This window comes from Diadema antillarum, unplaced genomic scaffold (genome assembly GCF_040938485.1).
Source record: "Diadema antillarum isolate AM-2024a unplaced genomic scaffold, OU_Dant_1.0 scf00000180, whole genome shotgun sequence".
In the NCBI taxonomy this organism is placed as follows: domain Eukaryota; kingdom Metazoa; phylum Echinodermata; class Echinoidea; order Diadematoida; family Diadematidae; genus Diadema; species Diadema antillarum.
Window position 1 is genome coordinate 1009831 of NW_027271069.1, and position 18721 is coordinate 1028551.

An 18721-nucleotide genomic window follows, 5' to 3' on the forward strand; every position below is an offset into this window, starting at 1 on the left:
CTTCTATGCCCTAAGAAATATGAGGGAGACAAACTACAGAGAGAAGGAGTGAGAGAAAAAATAGAATTCTCACTACTAAACTTAGTGTGGTATGTTTATAGTATTCAGTGTGTGAATACTGTTTTAAGCAGTAAAACATTTTGGGCATCTATATCTCTATCAGAAATTTGAATGATATGTAAATAAGAATGAAATAAACTTTGTTATTCATTTTCCTTATCATGCCTCATGCAGTGTTTCAGAGTCAATTTATTGTGTGACAAAGATATGAGTTCACCATTTCTGGAAAACAGATTTTCTTTGACATGATAAGACCATCACAGATGTGATTCTATCATTGCTTTCACCATAAAGACCTAGGTCAAAAGAACAGATGTTCGGGTGATGTGTTAGTTAACCTCTGCTAGTGGGAGCTCAAATAGTGCATTTTGCATATTTTTGTGTACAAGGTCGTTGAAATTCTGTTCCATTTGAAAATATTCCACTGTTTCTTCATTGTTGGCGTTGCACAGTTCTGAGTGGTATATCACTTGTATTTTCTCTTTTATTAATTGACCTGTTTAGAAGTAAAATTTTTAAACTTGTCATAAAGATAGTGATTTCTGTACAATTCAACAGCTTTTTCTGAGTATTCTGAGTTGGTATTAATGTGGGGAGCAAAAATACAGAACAAAACAAAACAAAACAAAACAAAACAAAAGCCCAAAACACTTTCGTGAAAGTGTGAATAGGTCTTTCATTGTCTTGTTAATGAGCATGTACATTGTTTTTACCATTTGGCGTGCTATTCTTTCATTAGACTCATGCATGCCGCTGTGATGTTTCTAAGAATGATAGGAAGGAAAACGTCGTTGTAAATAATGGTGCATGACGCATTCAACATCATCAGTTAATTCCATTCTATCTTTTTAAGCACACCTGTGAGTTACATCCTATCACAGCTTGAGATAACGATCACCAGAGGGCTCCCTTACTCATGTTTTGATGACTGCTAGAAACAGGTTTAGCCTCCAGCGACTGCTGCATCTGATTTATGTTACCATCAGTTGTCATTTTTCTGTCTGTTTTATGTCGGCTCATTGTACTTTCTCCTTCCCTGGTGCTGCCTTTACGGTGTCCTCCAGAATTTCACGTCTAATCGGGAGGTCATCTCGGGTGCCGCCCAGTCTGCACAAATCTTTTATGATGCACCTGTGCGTATCAGAGCATCCTCTGGTCATCACTAAATGGAGGAGCCCTTTCAGATTGGCAGAAGGCCATGTTTGTAAACATGTTTAGAAATTAGTTTCATGCAAATCAAGTTTATCTTCTTTTGTTTTTAGTAACTCTGAAGGCAAACTTCAATCACTTTTCGACAACCATGTTTCTCAAATCATGTTTGTGGTCAGCATGTAGTCTACAGGTTTCATGGCTCTTGCATATATCTAATAACCCTTCGGGTGCTTTTTGAGTGCCAATTAGCACAGAAAACATAGTATTGTAAACACCGTCCAAAGTCTTTGGCAGAGAAAGGATTAATCAGGAGTTGCATGCTTGATTGACAGGTGATAGGGTTTATGACACAGCTGTTATGTGAAATGTAATCTGCAGTTTGCAGTCAGCAAGGGGACTCAGTGTGTTAATACTCTGTTGCTCTAAACATGTTTGAAGACATGTTTCAGAAGTGGGATTTAATTAAGAAAGACATAACAGTTCTCTTGTAATTGTGAAACCCCTCAGGATAATTGATTTAGTTTGTTTTTTTCCTTGCAGCATTTCAAGTTTTCACTGAAGGTGTCTCTCGTTTTTTTTTTCTTCCACCTGTATTGCGGATTAATTCTCTAACTTGCATTTGAGTAGCAATCTCAGCCAATGAATAATATTTCAAATGGCTTCCTGTACAGTGCTGCTGAATGAAACTGCTACACAAAAGATAGCTTGTGCAGCAGCGGTATAAAAAAAAATGCATAGCAAATTGCGATGCAATAAAAATATATATATATATTCCCTGTGTATCCCTTTTTTATTTCATTTCTTGTCTATTTTGATGTTGAAGTGCACTCTATTTTGCTTTCCTTTCTTATGTTACATTCAGTTGCATTCCATGTTCATATCTCTGTCTCTCTTTTTCTCTTTTCCTACACTGTATCTGTCTGTCCATCTTTGGCATACTCTTCATCATGCTCACCATCTGCCATGCTTCTTCATCAACGTTTGATTCATATATATCTGTGTCAATTTCTCCGCATTGTACCTCATATCTTTATCTCTTCTTTCTCTTCTTCCCCCCCCCCCCCCCCCCACAAATCTTTTGTTTTCTCCATCACCACCATCTGCAGGTCTCATCCATGTTGGGGACAAAGTTCAAGAGGTCAATGGAATTTCAGTCAAAGGTCATGATCCAGAGGAAGTGACCCACTTTTTGGTGAGTGTCTGATTTCAAGAGATAGAGGGCTCACTCACAGGAAGAGAGTTATTCAACTCGGCCCTGACAGAATACCAAGAGTACCTGCAGAGTGTTTTCCAAAATTGGAAGACCGTAGTTCATTTAATCCTCACTGGACCACGGTTTGAAAATGTCACAGATTTTAGTAACAAACAGGTGGTTACTAATAATGACAAATTTTGTTGTCATCTCACCCTGAATGTAGCACCATGGTAGAGACATTTCAACTTTATTTCAAGATACCTCTGATTTTGATCGAACAATAATTTTCTTCCGTGAGATATGTTTTTCTTTTTTACTGTGAAAAACTAATTCTTATGTTAATAGTTTGAGTCACCATGCTCTGAGGCAGAGAGGCAATTGTTGCTTGGAACATTGGTACATTCGATTCCTCTCCATTTGTTCTGCTGTGCAGCAGAGACACCTGTTTTTGATGACCGCCGATATTTTACTATTATCACACTCAATCTTCCCTCTCTGCCCAAATCACTTATATATTTTATACAAATCAGACCATTCAAAACCCTTCTTTACTACTCAAATTAATGAATTCAGTTGATCTTCTGTACTATTTGCTTGTTTCCTTCCATAAGAGGTCAGTGTTTATTTCTCTGTGTGTTTTGCAAGAGCCACGAAAGCCAGAGCTTTGCTCAGGAATTGAAATTTGATGCTCTGTAATCTTAATTGGAACATCCATGCTAATAGCAGCAACTTCTGGACTGTCGGATGATTCATTTAATACTCTGGCAACATTACTGGTGGTATGACTACACATTCATGTACAAATGTAAACAGATACATCAGAGCAAAAGTGTGGGCAGGACGGAGATTACGCCGCCGGAGCTTAATCTTGAGATTAGAAAGTATTCGTAGAGCTTCTCTTTCGGCTTATGAGTCTTGATTACACAGCAGATGCGGCTTCCGCAGATATATTCCCCTTTTTCTCTTCCCTCTCACACTAATCTTGTTTCAGGATAACTCGTAGACAAACGAATTCCATCTCTAGTGTGCAATTGTTCGTTGGATAGTCGCAATGATGGTTTTCCGGTGAACTTGTCCCACTTGTCAGCGCTGCGAAAGGTGGGAGCGATTCGCCAGCAGGACAAGCCCGAGAGCATCTCTGTTTTCGAACAATGTCGACACAGTTTTTGCGCCGGCGGGCTAAACATCTCCCAGGAGTGCCACCGATCCTACCTGTGATTCATTAGAGCAACAGGAGGAAGGGGGGAAGGTGGGGGGACCAGCCGGAAGCGACAGGTGTTTTCTCGGGATCGGGTCTCGCGTCCCTGTTGCCATCTTGGGATGTGGGAGTGTTTCACAACATCCTGTGCTCCACACAGCATCTTCTCACTCTACCTGCCACTCATTCTGTCTCTCTTTCTCCCTCTCTCTCTCTCTCTCTCTCTCTCTCTCTGTTCATATATACATGTATATAGCTATATAGATAGAAAGATAGATAGATAGATAGATAAATAGATAAATAGATAAATAGATATAGATAGACACACATATCATTATAGATATAAGTATATCTGTATCATTCCCCTCTGTTTGTATCTGTCTCTCTGTCCTTTTTTCTCTCATATGTTCTCCTGTGTTCTCCTCCCTGTATCTCCCCTCATCAGACACTGGTTCCTTTATTTGAGCCATCTCATCTCTATATCATCCATGCCATTCCATCTCCTTCGATGCATCATATTGTTAGCGTCTTCAGTTTCCTAACATCCATCACGTCTTTCGGTGTTTCTCCTTCCTTTCTATTCTCTTTCCACTTCTTCGTGTATAGGAATGGGTATGTTGAGATGAACTTCAAAGGGTTCTTCTCTGTATGCATATCTCTTGCATAGAACCGCTATAACCCCCAAAATCTATTATGGGCCCAGTTAGTCTTGTCTCTGCATCTATGTATGACCGATATATTTTGTTTCCTAATGTACATCCTACTCCAGAGTGTCTGTTTGTCCGTCTGTCTGCGTGTCTGTTTTCTCTGCACACATCTCATCGGTGCGGAGAGTCCCGTTTATTGTCACATCCTGCAGGCTCATCTCCTGTCGTCAGACACAGCCCCCCCCCCTCCCCCATAGCTCCCCCTCCACATCCCCCTTGCCTACCCCCCATCAGCCCCCATCACCTTCTCGTCTAACATCATGTCTTCTTCCAAATATTGTTTCATCTTTTCACTTTCTGAGGGGTTTTTTTTGGGGGGAGGGGTCTTGCTGTTATAGTCTTTCCCTTCTTCATCATTATTCCTGTTATTAGAGCAAGTATTGATTCTTTTCACTAATTATTTCTTTTTCTTGTGGACCAAAGCAATCAGCAGTATCTTCATAGTGGAATATTAAAGTTGGAATAAAGACATCTTGATGATAAAAGTCCCATGGTAAAGAGAATACTCTGGATTAGACAACATTGGATCACAGAAACAATGTAGGACAAAACCAACATGACATGACAAGTGTTTGGACGACTTTGGCTTTGGATTGACCCCTTGAAACGCCTGCCTTGGTCACGTGACCGTCGTGTCACATGTGCACTCTCCTATGTCATTTCAATCAGTATACATTGGATCATGATTGTTTCATGGCCAGGAATGTTAACGTCTGAGAGTTGTTCACCCTTAAGACGGAATAAGTCGAGTCTAGATACAAGCTAGAAATAAAGAAACATGGAGAGTGTCTGGTACCGTACCCAAAACAATACCCCTGTACTGTCATGCACCACAGCTGAACATGAGAAGTGTAATGTAGATGATGAGGTAAAAATAAAGTGTAGGTGTATGGAATGAGCAGTGTGCTCTGTGCATTTATTTTAATAGAAAGAGTCTTCTTGCCCAACTCAAATTGTGAGGGAGAAGGCGGTTTGTCAGTTACGACTTCTTGGGGTTTGTAGGCATTGGCCCTCTGCATCAAAATTTGTCTAGTTGTACTTTGGATGCTTCTTCCAATAATACTGTCACTTGTACTTTTACCCTGCACAATATATGTTTGTGCTTGAATTCCAAGTGCATGAATGTTTAAACCCCGAGAAACGGCACAAGCTGTGGTGGGGAAAGAAAACTCACGTAACTTGTCCCGTCTGCAGCTGAATCCTTCAATGGATTTCACTTTGAATTGATTACTTCCTCGATGCCGTGCAAGCATCAATTTCCGTGCAAGATGTCTTGAAGGTGATGATTGGGGCTGCATCTCTAAGGAGGGAAAACAACATCGATAAAAAAAAAATTGAAATACAAATTATAGAAAGGCTGTGTAAACTTTGGCAGATAGGCACATGCTAACTTCCTTTTATGATTATGTTGAAAATCATGTGTTTTTGTGTCTTTTTGTTTGTCTTGCTTTTGATTCAGTGAAATAGTCAGTTGATCATGTAAGACAACATAATATGATGTAAGATGATAGGAGAATAATAACCCTTGCATTTCACCCCAGGAGGTCTTTCCGATCACAAACTCTAGTCCTAACAAGGAGTTGTCTCGTATGAAATATTCATATTTTCAGCAGCTTGAAAGATGTCAATCATTTGCAAAATTCTCTCAGTGTCTAGAGATATAAACATCAGCTTAGGAATCATTTATTAGAACAGAATTACACTTACTACAAGTCCTTTAAAAAAATCATGTGACCTTTCATTATTGTTAAAGAAAAAAGTGTTGTCTATATTATAGACCATTTAAGCCACAGTGGACCCATTCTTTTCAGAAATCTGTGCTAATAAGGGCTCTAAGGCATGAAAAGCATAACCCCACATTTAGAAATCCTTTATCTGATTGCAGTTCAGTTTAAATAGAACAAATTGTGCCTCTTTGCTATTTATCATTCACAGGGGTGAACGCTTTGAGGCTTGTGTAGTAGTCAGAGAGAGAGAAAAAAAATAGAAAAACTAGGTTAATGTCCCATCTCTGGTACATCCGAGGAGTGCAAACCGAAGGTCAGAAGTACTTGGGAGGAGACAGTGCTCATACCCACGGTGGATGTTAATGAGTGGGATTAAGGGGCCAGGACTGTCTTGACTCAGTCCTGCGACATCCAGTTGATGCAATGCAGAGTATATTCACAGAAAAAGATGAAGCAAGAGAAAAGGGGGGGGGGGGGCTAGCAAGACATTCTATATGAAGCAAAACATTTCATCGACTGAGAAAGAGTAAGAAGTCAATATCAGAATGGAGTGGAAATTATGGATAAGATCAGATGAATTTGATATGGATATCCATCCCATACGAAGAAGGACAAACTTGAGTAAGATGCATCCTGAGATGTTACATATATGGAAAAGGTTATATTTTTAATGGTTCCATGACATAAATTTTACCCACAAACATAACCCTAATCCTAATCCTAATTTTCACCTCAAACTCAACCTAAAACCCCATCACAACCTTAACCCTAACCCTAAATCCTTGGTAAAATTAGACCGAAGTTATTGTTGCAAGGAGCAAATGTTGTGTCACCATTTTGAATGCTGAGGGAGAAGGGTAGGACTGTGTTTTCATAACTTTTGAAAAGTAAATGAACGTTGTAATAATGACAGCAGAGACATCAAGGTTAACCGAGAAGAGAGGTTGATAATTACCAGTCTGCGAGAAGCGAAGAGAGTAATCCAATATAGAATGTCCTTCGGTCAGTCAATGGTCATTACAAATTTCATCAGTAACGGCAAGGGTCGTCACATCGCTTGACCACCTCGGCAGGAGGGAAGCGCACTGACCTCGTTACAACTGACCGAAAACAAAGTTGAGAATGGCAGAGGAGAAAGACCAGTGTACGTATCTCAGTGAACAATCTTCATTTAGAGTGTCATTGTCATCACTTTATATCGCCTCTGCCTGGCAGAAGGGCCCAAGTGTAAAATTTAGGCCACAAAAATTGAATTTTGGTTTGTGGCATAATGCGACAGAGTTTGGAAAGCTCTTACATATGATGTAACCAGACAACCATCATCAATTAGTGATGTTTTGAGCACAGTCCCTAAGGCCCTTCTGCCGGGGCAGGCAATTTTTTTTTTTTTTTTTTTTTTTTTGCTTTGGCTAAGATATGATGATATTGTATCATTGTATCCTATCCTGAGTGAAAGAAAATAAAAATCGCACAAGAATAAGAGGAGCAGAAAATTGGGAAAGGCGTTTGGGAAGAACATATCCTCAGTTATTATGTAGGGTCAGGATAGAAATGACCATGCTACATTGCACAGAGTGTGGTGTAAAGAGACAGAAAGAGGAAATATATTACACTCAATTAAGCTTCTCATGAATGAATAAAAAAAATGAAAAACAGATATATGTGGAAAAAAAAAAACAACCTAAAAACAATGTGGAATAGGCTTGTGCTGTAGAGCAAGTAAGTGACACATAAATTGAGCAGGGATGCTATTATTCATTGGGTTCACACTCTTGAGGATTGGTTTGACATGGAGAGCACACATTGCTGCACTCAAAATGCATTAGCCTCCACAAATCCTTTTTGAGGATTGGGGGATAACTTTGATCCTCTTCACTTGTGCTCCCCCTTCTCTGCCCCCTGCACATTTCTTCCAAGGTTCAGAGATCGCTTAAATTCTATTTGCATCTGCCCTTTCCCTCATTGTAAGATATTTATCTAAATCTCCAGAAGCCACTTTATTTGAGTTTTCTTGTTCTGGTTTTCATTTACAGACTGTATTTCTAAAGTTGTATTGTGTGGTCACAAACAAATCAGGATTATAAGTGACAAAGTCAAGCGTACTTTTTGAATAAGTGTTCCAATTCTGCTGGTGGCACACATAATATGGTATTAAACAAGGTTATATGTTACATGTTACATCAGAGTACTGGTAAGAAAAAATAAGTGTGTTCATGAGCAAACTGTTAGATTTAGATAAATCCGTCTATTTCCATCAGTTAGTGAACTTTCATGCATTGCATGAATACAATTAGAGATTTATAGAATTGTGGGCCGATGAATATGGCTACGCTCACAACAAATTAACCCATTGAGGATGAGCTGATTTTGCGAGAGCACGTATTTCCCAGTGACATCTGCCTGAGTGTTATAATGACTAGCTTTCAACGGGTTAAAGGACAAGTTCACCTTCATAAACATAAGGATTGAGAAAATGCAACAATATTAGTAGAACACATCAGTGAAAGTTTGAGGAAAATTGCACAATCGATGCAAAAGTTATGAATTTTTTAAATTTTTGTGTTGGAACCGCTGGATGAGGAGACTACTACAGCTTGGGAGTCATATGCGTACAACAGTATAAAGAAAATGTAAAAGAAAATTCAACATATTTTCACTTTTTTGGCATAATAAAAGTGCACTTGACTTGCCTCTTTTTAAAGGCATGGGGAATAATATTACCCATAACATTTGTCGGTAACGAGTCAGGGGAATGTGTACTTTTTTCAAAAGATGGAATTTTGTGAAATTCTCTTTATATTTTCCTTATATTGTTGTACGCATGTGACATCTAAGTTATTCATACACTGCAGTAGTCTTCTCATCCAGCGGGTACTGCACAAAAACTTCAAAAATTCATAACTTTTGAACGGATTGTCTGATTTTCCTCAAACTTTCAATGATGTGTTCTACTAATATTGCTACATTCTCTCAATCCTTATGTTTATGAAGGTGAACTTGTCCTTTAAGTGAATGGTAAAATGAATTGTGGTTAGGACTTCGGAGGGCTTTAACCCTATCTGTGCCAGGTACTTTGGACAGTGTGTAGCCTACAATGCTACAGAGTTTTCTGTCCCAGTCAGCACTCAAAATGCACAAGGGGTTAAGGAGGGGAAAGAAGGCAGAAATGATAGACTTTTCTCCACAATTGCACATTCTTCAGAACTGAGTGGATATAGAATGCCACAGATATCCTGAGATTCAGTAAGCAGCCATCAACACTTCGGGTGCTATCTTTCACACACACACGTGAAATCATAGCTAATTTACTCTGCACGTAACCTGTCAGTGATGGCCAGGGGGTGAAACTCTGCGGCCGTGCACGGATGGCTAGTTGACCGTGATTGCTGGAATCGTGGAAGCCAGAGTTGAGGTAGCTGGCGCTTTCTACAAAGGTCTTGTACTCGGAATGCAAGAGGGGTTAATTGTCGCCCTTAGCAGTATTTGGCGTTCATGCTTTCAGAGAGATGATTTGATTAAAAAATACGTCATCACCTTGCAAGCCAAATCAGGAGTCTTTTCTTGCTGGAAGCACTGAAAGTCACATCCTCACTTTAACTCATTGAGGATGGACTGATTTTGCTATGACACACATTTCCCATAGACACCTGCCCGAGTATACTCGGGACTCGTCCTCAACGGGTTAAGATTCTAGCTCTTCAACTTTTCTAATGATCTAGAAACACAGGAGGGGAAAAGCACTGTTAATCATTTTATGGTACTTTTCTAAATCAGGCAGGATTTCTTCCTTCCCAGTATTTCTTAGAATCTTTACCATGCGCTATTTGTAATAGATAAATGCTTTTGCATATTAAGTGGAATAAATGGAATCACTCATCACTGCTCATATTCTTACATTGCTCATCTTATTTGCACCTACTTCTTAGCATTTCATTGACTTTGGACAATATGTACAATGCTATAGGGGTTTTAGTACCAATCTACATTCAAAGCACACAAAGTGTTAGGTATCAATCTTGAGAATTACTGTAAAAGTGGAAATTTTCGCGGTGTTGAAATTTTCGCACATTTCACGCAATCAGAAAGTAGCGCGAAAATAAAAGCACGCAAATATTATTGCTTGCCATACGTTCCTGTGCGTGATGTCTTGATTCCACGGAATTAAAAACACGCGAAACTCTTCTCACCCGGCCAAGCGCAAAAAAATTAGTCGCGCGAAAATATCCACTTTTACAGTACTCAGGAAAAAGGCTTCAGACAGCTGTAAGATTACAGTATCAGCCCAAATATTCTCTCTACCTCTCACTCAGATTAGCTCTCATGTTTTGTTTTTTTCACAGAACAAAGATAAGTACATATGTCTTGTCGTAGTACTTAGCAACCCTTCTCACTCTCTCTTGATCTCGTACTGTTCCTGTCTTTTCTTGCTTTTCATTTTTTTTTTTATAGATTTATTCCAACCTGCGACACGAATGTGAGATTTCACAAGACCAGGGCATGCTGTGCTCATTCAGCCTGTAGAAAAGTCTTCCAAAGTGCATTGCCAGTGGTAGGGAAAGCATTGTAATATGACAGCATAAGGCCTAAATTCCTTGCTTCTCACTATAAAATTAAAAAAAAATTGTGATGATGAATAAATACAGTATAGATGAATAGAGAAGAATGAAAAATGAAAACAACAGGAGACAAAACAACAGGAGACAAAACAACAGGAGACAAAACAACAAGGAAACAGCTGGAATTTTATCTATATAGCTGTCTTATCTTTGCTGAAATGTTTTGTGAGTTCTTTTGAGATCTGTGACAAAGATCCTTGGCATTTGGCAAATCACTAATCTAGGGATTCTTTAATCCTCATGTGGAGGATCTTGCTCACTTAAACCTTCTTTCAGATGAACTTTCAGCCGAACAACCAATGCAGCAGAGGTTTTCTTTGATGTCGTTATTTGTTTGTGTTTATTTCTCCTTAAGCAAAAGAAATGGCAAGTGTAAATCTTCAAAACAACAGTATATGATGCATTGGTGTCTGTATAATGCTAACATCATAAAAGAGAATATATGAGGGTATATTTGATATCACATTACAATCAAGCAGTGATGTCGTAGTTAAAGTACAAAACTTGATACACCTTAATTTCCCTGGTATCATTACGTCTTAATGATCTTTTGCGGCATCTGCATTTCTGCTGACTTTCATACTTTCAGCAAGCCATCGTACCAATGATGCAAATTCATTTTAAAGCTTGAAGTACGGTGTTTACCTCCAAACCTCTGTCACTTTGTAGTCATGGATATATTCTAACAGAGTACATTTATACTTCGTTCCCATAGTGTAGCAAGTTTTTTTAATGCATTCATGCGGTAATGTGTTTGGTCAGTTTTCCGCTGCCCTCCCCCCCCCCCCCCCCCCTCGATGTCTGATGGTCTGTTGAGAGTTCTGTCTGCCCAAGAAAAACGGCCGCTGAAGTCTCCTCCTAACTGCTCCTTTTCCTGACATAAAAACCATCATCTTTTTCCTCTCATCATGTCTGGATGGAAGGATGCGAGTGACCTAATTTGGGTTTTTACGATTACGTCTAGTCCAGGAAGGACTCGCGGATCTTTTCTTGGTAGACAGGTTAATGAAGGTGAGCAAATAAAAACTGCCGCGTCTTCTTCATCGTGGTTGCCGTGGTGACGTTTGTCATCATAGCTTGTTTGCACACCTCCAAACTTTGTACACACGTGCAAACATTTGATAAGGAGTCTGATAGGAAGCGATTCAAATGTGGGTCTATAATTTATCGATTGCTCCCTTTCCCAAGTCCATCTAAATTTCCATTTCTATCAGGTGTCCCTTGTCTAGTGAAGCACACATGTGACAACATTGAAATAACAAGGATGTACACATTCAAGCATAAGTGTATCTGATCCCTCCCATATTCTATGTTTTTATATGGTTATGTTCCTTGAAAGAAACATTTGTCATGCCTGTATCAATCCATGAAGATTAGTTACACAATTTACTTCAAAAATTGCAAAATTGTACTTTTTTTAGACAAATCAATGGCATGTCTGAAAATGGATTGCAGAGTAATCAGATTAAGCGACATTGGATTCTGTGATATAATATCTGCCAGACATTTTACGAGCATAATCTTTTGCGAATCAGGACTTGCAGGACAATTTCAAGAGTAGTTGAAATTGTGATCGAAAAGCCCCAGGAATGATATGTGAAATCGGAGTATTATCTCTTTTCCAAAGAAAAGTTAGCATTTTGTTTGTTTTTTTTCCCCTCTGGAGACAATATGCATTGCTGTGTCTGTCAGGCAACATGATTGTGAGTTGTTAATTTGGCGAATACATTGTATCAGGCAACTGATGAAATTTGTAAGAATAAAAACACTGCCAAATAAATAGCACATACAGTACATGACTGTGTGTGCCCTCACAGATGCAAGCAAATCAGGCCACCAAACAGCTACAAAATTGTTGCTTATGGCCATAGAATGTAAATCATCTATTTAATGGGAACTTGAATGTTTTTCAAGCCTCCAGAAAACTTGCTTGAGCTCTTATTTCTAGATAGTCTTAGTTCCAGCCATTTCTTTCTCACTGAGTCATTTATTAAACATGATTGATAATATACGTTTATGTATCTAAAAGGGTATGATGCATAGGAATAGATGTGTAAGGTTGAGATTGAAATTGATTTCTTCCATTTTTATTTTGTTTTGTTTTTATTTTCCTGGTAAAATAGTGAGCTTTATACGGGAAAGTGATAATTGAAGATAAAATGTCTGTAATTCATACCCTGGCAGATGCTTTTGAGTCTGGCATAAAGAAAAAAAAATGTGGGTTTGTTTGTTTGTTTGTTTGTTTGTTTTTTTGGGGGGGTTGTATGTGTGTGAAGGATTGCAGGTCATATTGAATGGGCATGATAAGGAATTACTGAATTACTCTCCTCAAGCAACAGTTCCAAAATAGTGAACTTTAATACATAGGCTACACTGTACATTTATGTTTTGATGAAATGATCATTGAAGCTTTAAAGTAGCACTTTGTTTGAGAATGCCAGAACTAGTGGAAAGTTCATGTACCTTGGTTAGTGCTTGAATTTCAGTTTGTTTCCCTTTCCCAATAAATGCCATTTACATTGCAGTCAAGAAATTAGGCCCAGATATCCTGTAATTGAATGCTTTAACTAATGTGATACATCATCATTGCTATCACCGATACATTTTATCCATTGGGTCCGGTCCCCTCTTAATTACTGGAAGTTCTTACCATTGACCCCTTATCCATGCCGGCAGGAGGCTTGAATTTCAGGTGTGCAGTCTTATTGGGGTGTGGTGTTCAGCCGAGTGTGAAACTTCCAAAATTTCTTGCTTACGAGGAGATGAAATTCGCAGTGACTTGTCAGTTTTGCCAGCCAGAGTACCGTTAGATGTGCAACGCAAAATATTGTGTTGCAGACGTCCACCTCTGCATTATCAGTTTACACTTTATCCAATTCAAAGTTGTCTACAGTCCCCCTCTATAATGCGATTTATAGCTCGTTTTATGTCTAGTTTAACTTCCTGAAAAAGAGAGAAAGAAAGAAATTGGAGTCTCCTGAGCTATCAATGTCATATTTTGTGAGTTATGACTCTGTTGCTGCAGACATATAAAACTTAATATATCTGCCTTTTTGTTTAATGCAAATTTGCCCCATATTTCATTTTTACTCAACTTTATACCTGACTCTCCGTCAGTTTACTTCAGCTGGTTTTCTCATATCCTTCCTCTCCATACTTTATTTATTATTTTCCTTATTATCAAACAGAATAGAATCAACTGGCATGTGCAGACATAGATAGTTAGAAAATTATATATAGCATTAATTTCTGAAATATGTTCCCTAGTTTCCTTTCTTTGAATAGCTTCAATTTTGTTTCATGCAGGAAGGTGTTATCAGTCAAATTGAAGAGTCAGTGTGTGCAGGGATAAGTAATTAATGATTCAAAAATTGAATTAGTGGTCGGTGGCATGGTCTGGTGATAAAAATGAATCAACATGATGTGGACTATCCCTGGGGGTTTGGGGAGGCATGTAATTACTGCTGGTCCTCCTGCATTCTGCCCAGCCCCAAGAGCCGATGAAGACAGAATGGGCAGCGTATCGTTGGGGGATACCAACTGTGCAGCCAGCACAGAAATCAAGAATCTATATATGGGAGGGGGGATTTTGATGAGACATTGTGACATCCCTTAAACTTGTTGAAACTTATATTGTATGGCCTTTCTGAATTCTGAGATGCGTGGAAACAAAACATGGTCCTGAGTGCGTAAATCCTTGCGTTTGTAGCTGTACTTCCACAGCGACTGTGGCCAAAATGCATTGAACTGGATATCTTTGAAAGGACATTTTCTGAAAGGAAACTGAGGTCTGGTGTTCCTCTCCCCCCCCCCCCCCCTCTCTCTCTCTCTCTCTCTCTCTCTTCCTCATTTTTTTTTTCTTGAAGGCATCACTTATAGAATATTCATGGAAATCTAAAGTGCAATATATAACTCAAAGGTTGTCAAAGATTGTTTGACAACTCCTGTGGAGATGATACATCCTGACGGACAGATGACCGAAACCGGACAATGCAGTCTCCCCTTCACCTCTTTTGTCAAAGTTTGTCAGATGTGAACACCGGCGGCTACTTTCTCATATCTTTTTTTCCCCTTTCTTCCTTCTTTCTTTTTTTTTTTTTTCAACCTTACATGAAAGCCTGAGAGGTGACACGTTGTTTGGCTGTTTGAGAAGCTGGAGTTGGGAGTCTTTGGTGTGGATAAAATTACTGAAATGAAACCGCGCCGAATCACAACAGTATGTCAGTGGAAATTGAATTTTCGGGCTCAGGAAGGCGGGGAAATTGCCTGGATTCACTTTCATTTCTTCTAGGATCCTCTCTCTCCCTCCTCTCTAACTCCTTCTCTTTTTCTCTCTCCCTCTGATCTCTTTCTCTGTATATTCTGTCCCAATCTCTTTTTCTCTTATCTCTGTACCTTTCCTCCTCTCTAACTGTCTATTCACCTTCTCTCATTCTCTCTCTATATATACTCACTTTATGCTTTCCTTCTTTCTTACTTTTGTGTATATATATATCTCTCTCTCTTCTATCTTCTCTCATTCCGTTTCTTATTCTGTGTTATCTTGATGTGAAATCTTCATGGGGGACATATGTAACTGCATCAAAATATCATTTCTTTTTGGGGTCATGCTGTGATTATCAGAAGACAGTGTTATCAATCACTACATCTCCTAGTCTGTGTGGTTCATCCTCTATGCCATCTGCCCATTTAAACTCATTCGTGTAAAGGTAACCAACATCTTTAGTCTACTATCTGTATTCATTCATAGGTATTGACTTAGTATAAAGTTGAAGAATCTTTACTTTTGTGGGGTAATTCAACTTTCTTACTCTCTCGCTCTCTTCTACTCTGTTTCGTGGTCTCTCCATCTCGTTATCCTTTTATTTCTCAGCCTTTTCTCACTGGATGCAATACAGTATTGATCGGTTTACCTCTTCACCATGTAACATTGAAATGTTACCTTCTTCCAGTATTCCTCCCACGGTCATCTCACCATCTCCCATCTCTGTCTGGTTTTCACGTTCTGTCACTCTGTCTTACCATCTCCCTTCTTCACCGTCTGGCTGATTCTTTTTGTCTGTCCTTTAAAATCTCTCTCTCCCTCTCTCTCTGCCCTTGCCCTTGCCTCTCTTTCTTTGTGAGAGATGTTAAGTGTATTTTGGTGGTGAGAAAAGTATTTATAAGAGCCACCTTGAGCAGCGGTCCCTCGGCTGCACTCCCTCTCATCTCCTTTCAATTCAGCTCCCAAGTTTTTATTGTCTGCGTGCGGTGTACGCTTGCATCCTGGAGCCATCCTCCCACTGAATGCTGCGTGTGAGCGTCTTGTGAAAGGGACCCTCCCTTCTTTCCTGCCTTCGGGGAATACAGGGTCAGCCCAACCCGTTTTTTTGTGCTCCCCAGTCGTCGATGAGCGTGGTTCTCGAAATGTTTGTCAGCCATGTTTTTCTCTATTTTTTGTTGCATCTATTGAACAGTCATCAGCCTCATTTCCTGGCCGAGAATTGATGCACCTCACATCAGCTGCCCAAACCCAGAAATGCCCAATCTATTTGTTCCTCTGCACAAAGTGAAACATGGTGTGTGTGTGTGTGTGTGTGCTTTACATTATTCAAAACCCGCTCCCAGGAGCTAAGGACTTCTACACAAACACTTCTGCAATGGCTACTCAAATGTGAACGTTGCATATTGTGAAAAATTGTTTGCAGACGTAGACTGGAATGGCATACAGTGTCCTCAACACACTGTCTTAACCCTTACTATGTTTTTGTTCGCTGACTGGCATGTTCACTGGTGTGCCTTCTCCCCCGATTGGCACAGATGTGTGGGAACTAATTGTCAATTAATAGAAGTAGATTAACTAATCCTCCAAATCTCTTTTGTATCACCACTACCTTCCTGCTGGGCTGAGGTGCATTGCTACACATGAGTGTGCTTGCTAAATTTACAACTAGGTCATATTTGAATGGATTTCTGAATACTAATGAAAGTGCTTGGCAAATCATCCTCAGTGATTACCTGCAATTTTGTCAACTTTGATTAATAGTCAGGTAGGTAGCAAACTGTCAGCATTGTCTGGTGCAAATTCCTGTCACTGGAGTCACAAATTAGTACGTACAGGTATACATCTATGACATCAATACTCTTCTTAATCCAGAGGCTGTTAACATTTGTATTTAAAGACATCCAACCTGTTCATCTTCATTGTTGCACTTATTATCCGTGTGTTGTGGGCCACTGTTGCGTTTAGGTAAATTTGTGCAGTAATCCACAACAAGGCATTGTGATTGTTGACTCTTACTCTGAGTTTTAAAAATGTGAATTCACCCTGAATTTGATCTTGATGTTGTCCATTTTTTTCCCTCTCTTCCTGAAAGGCTTCCCTGGACGGATCGATCACGTTCAAGTTGATTCCGGCTGACATGGACACAAAAAAGAGCCAATACAGCCAGGTAAGGGTACAAAAAAATAATAAATGGTTGAAGTTTCAGTGATTATGTTTTCTCCAAGACAGAGAGATTGGATGTAGAACCTGTGAAGCAAAGGCAAAAGATATGTCAAATAGTGGAGTGAAATTAGACAATCAAGTGAAGCAAGTATTAGGTAGAAGAACAACTTTACATTTAATCATTTGAAATTCTCAACACATCTAGCATGGTGCACTATCTGCACCTCAAAATAACCTCATTGATCATGCTGATATGGCAAAGCACGCACAGAAATCAATCTCACCAGTGTTGCAAAGCGACTGGATATGTTCTTAGCCCCAAGAGTAACATGAGGGAATCAATTTCCGCGGAGGATGTGTTACAACTTAGCGTCCTTGATGAATGTTGCGCAGAGTCATGACGTAGAAAAAAAAAATACATATATTCATATTTCTTTTTGTGTATGTGAGCTTGGAAACATTGAGACAGCTGTAGAACATGAAGTAGCTATCTGCCTGTGCATTGTGCCACTGAATGAGTTTGCATCTTGTAAGCATTAACATTGCAGCATGCTCCTCATAACACAATGAATTTTAACAACTGACTAGAAGTGATGATGGTTTGCTCAGTCTGTGTGAAAAAACAAGAGGTCAGGGGTCAAATCAGACAATGAATTGACCAATCTATTCAGTTTGGTTGCTTTCGTGTTCAACTCTTAATTTTTGGACTGAAATGCCTTTCACACAGACACTGTATGCTTCACTTTACTGTGCATTTTGTGGATTTTACATTATGGCAGTATTGTAGAAGTGGAAATTAGCCCTTAGCCACTGAGGCAGCAGCAGGCTCTTTGCAGTATTTGCTCAATTGCAATGACTGCCCACTAAATTGAGAATACACAAAATTCATCATACCAGGCTGGCAAAAAAAAAATACTCTTGTGAAAATTACCACTTTCACAATAGTCCATGTTTCTAGTTATAGACTATAGCCCCCGGGAGAGATGTATATTGACCAGGTGGGGATAAACAAAATGCAAGACATTAGAGAATGCCATGTAATATGCCAAGACAGCCATAGAGAGCTATTATTTGTCTTGAAATGGGAAACTTGAGGATTCTTGTGCACATGTTGGTAAAGAAGCACCTATCTGGATTTCTCCTCTTCTTCTTCTTCTTCTTCTTTTTTCTTCTTCTTGAGCTCACCCTGAGCTTCAGGCTGGAAATAAATTTCTCAATTATCCTGTCCATTTGAAATTTTAGAGCCTTTTTGTTAAACTTTAAAGCCATCATGTTGGCCCTTGTATTGTAAAGCCTTATGTCATAAAGCCTTGTTGTTAATCTTTCAATTTTGTTAGATTTTCCAGAAAGGCCTTCTTCATTAACCCTTTAACTCCTGAGCTTTCATACTTGGCTTTCAAAAGCCTTTAATTCTGATAAGCCTTTTCCATTCTCAAAAGCCGTTGAAACCCTTATATTCTTCAAAAGTTCTCTTTGTTTGACCTTTGATTTACAGTACCATTTTTAACCTGACCATTTTCAGATCCTTGAAGGCCCTTCAATTACTTCTCTCTCTCTCTCTCACTAAATCAGTGAAGTACAAATAAGTAATTGCTTTACATAAGTTATGTGAAGAAGCATGAATGTCCATATGCCCCTG

At 39.2% G+C, this 18721-nt stretch overlaps 1 protein-coding gene across 2 annotated transcripts in view; it reads left to right on the top strand.

Annotated features, from left to right (window-relative positions):
- The window catches only part of LOC139723069 (MAGUK p55 subfamily member 7-like), a 72566-nt gene that overhangs the window by 44350 nt on the left and 9495 nt on the right, over nucleotides 1-18721 (top strand). For both annotated transcript variants that reach the window (XM_071634342.1, XM_071634343.1), the window contains exons 6-7: nucleotides 2319-2404; nucleotides 17012-17086. In XM_071634342.1, the coding sequence (XP_071490443.1) occupies nucleotides 2319-2404; nucleotides 17012-17086 (161 nt within the window). The remainder of the gene's footprint in view (nucleotides 1-2318; nucleotides 2405-17011; nucleotides 17087-18721) is intronic.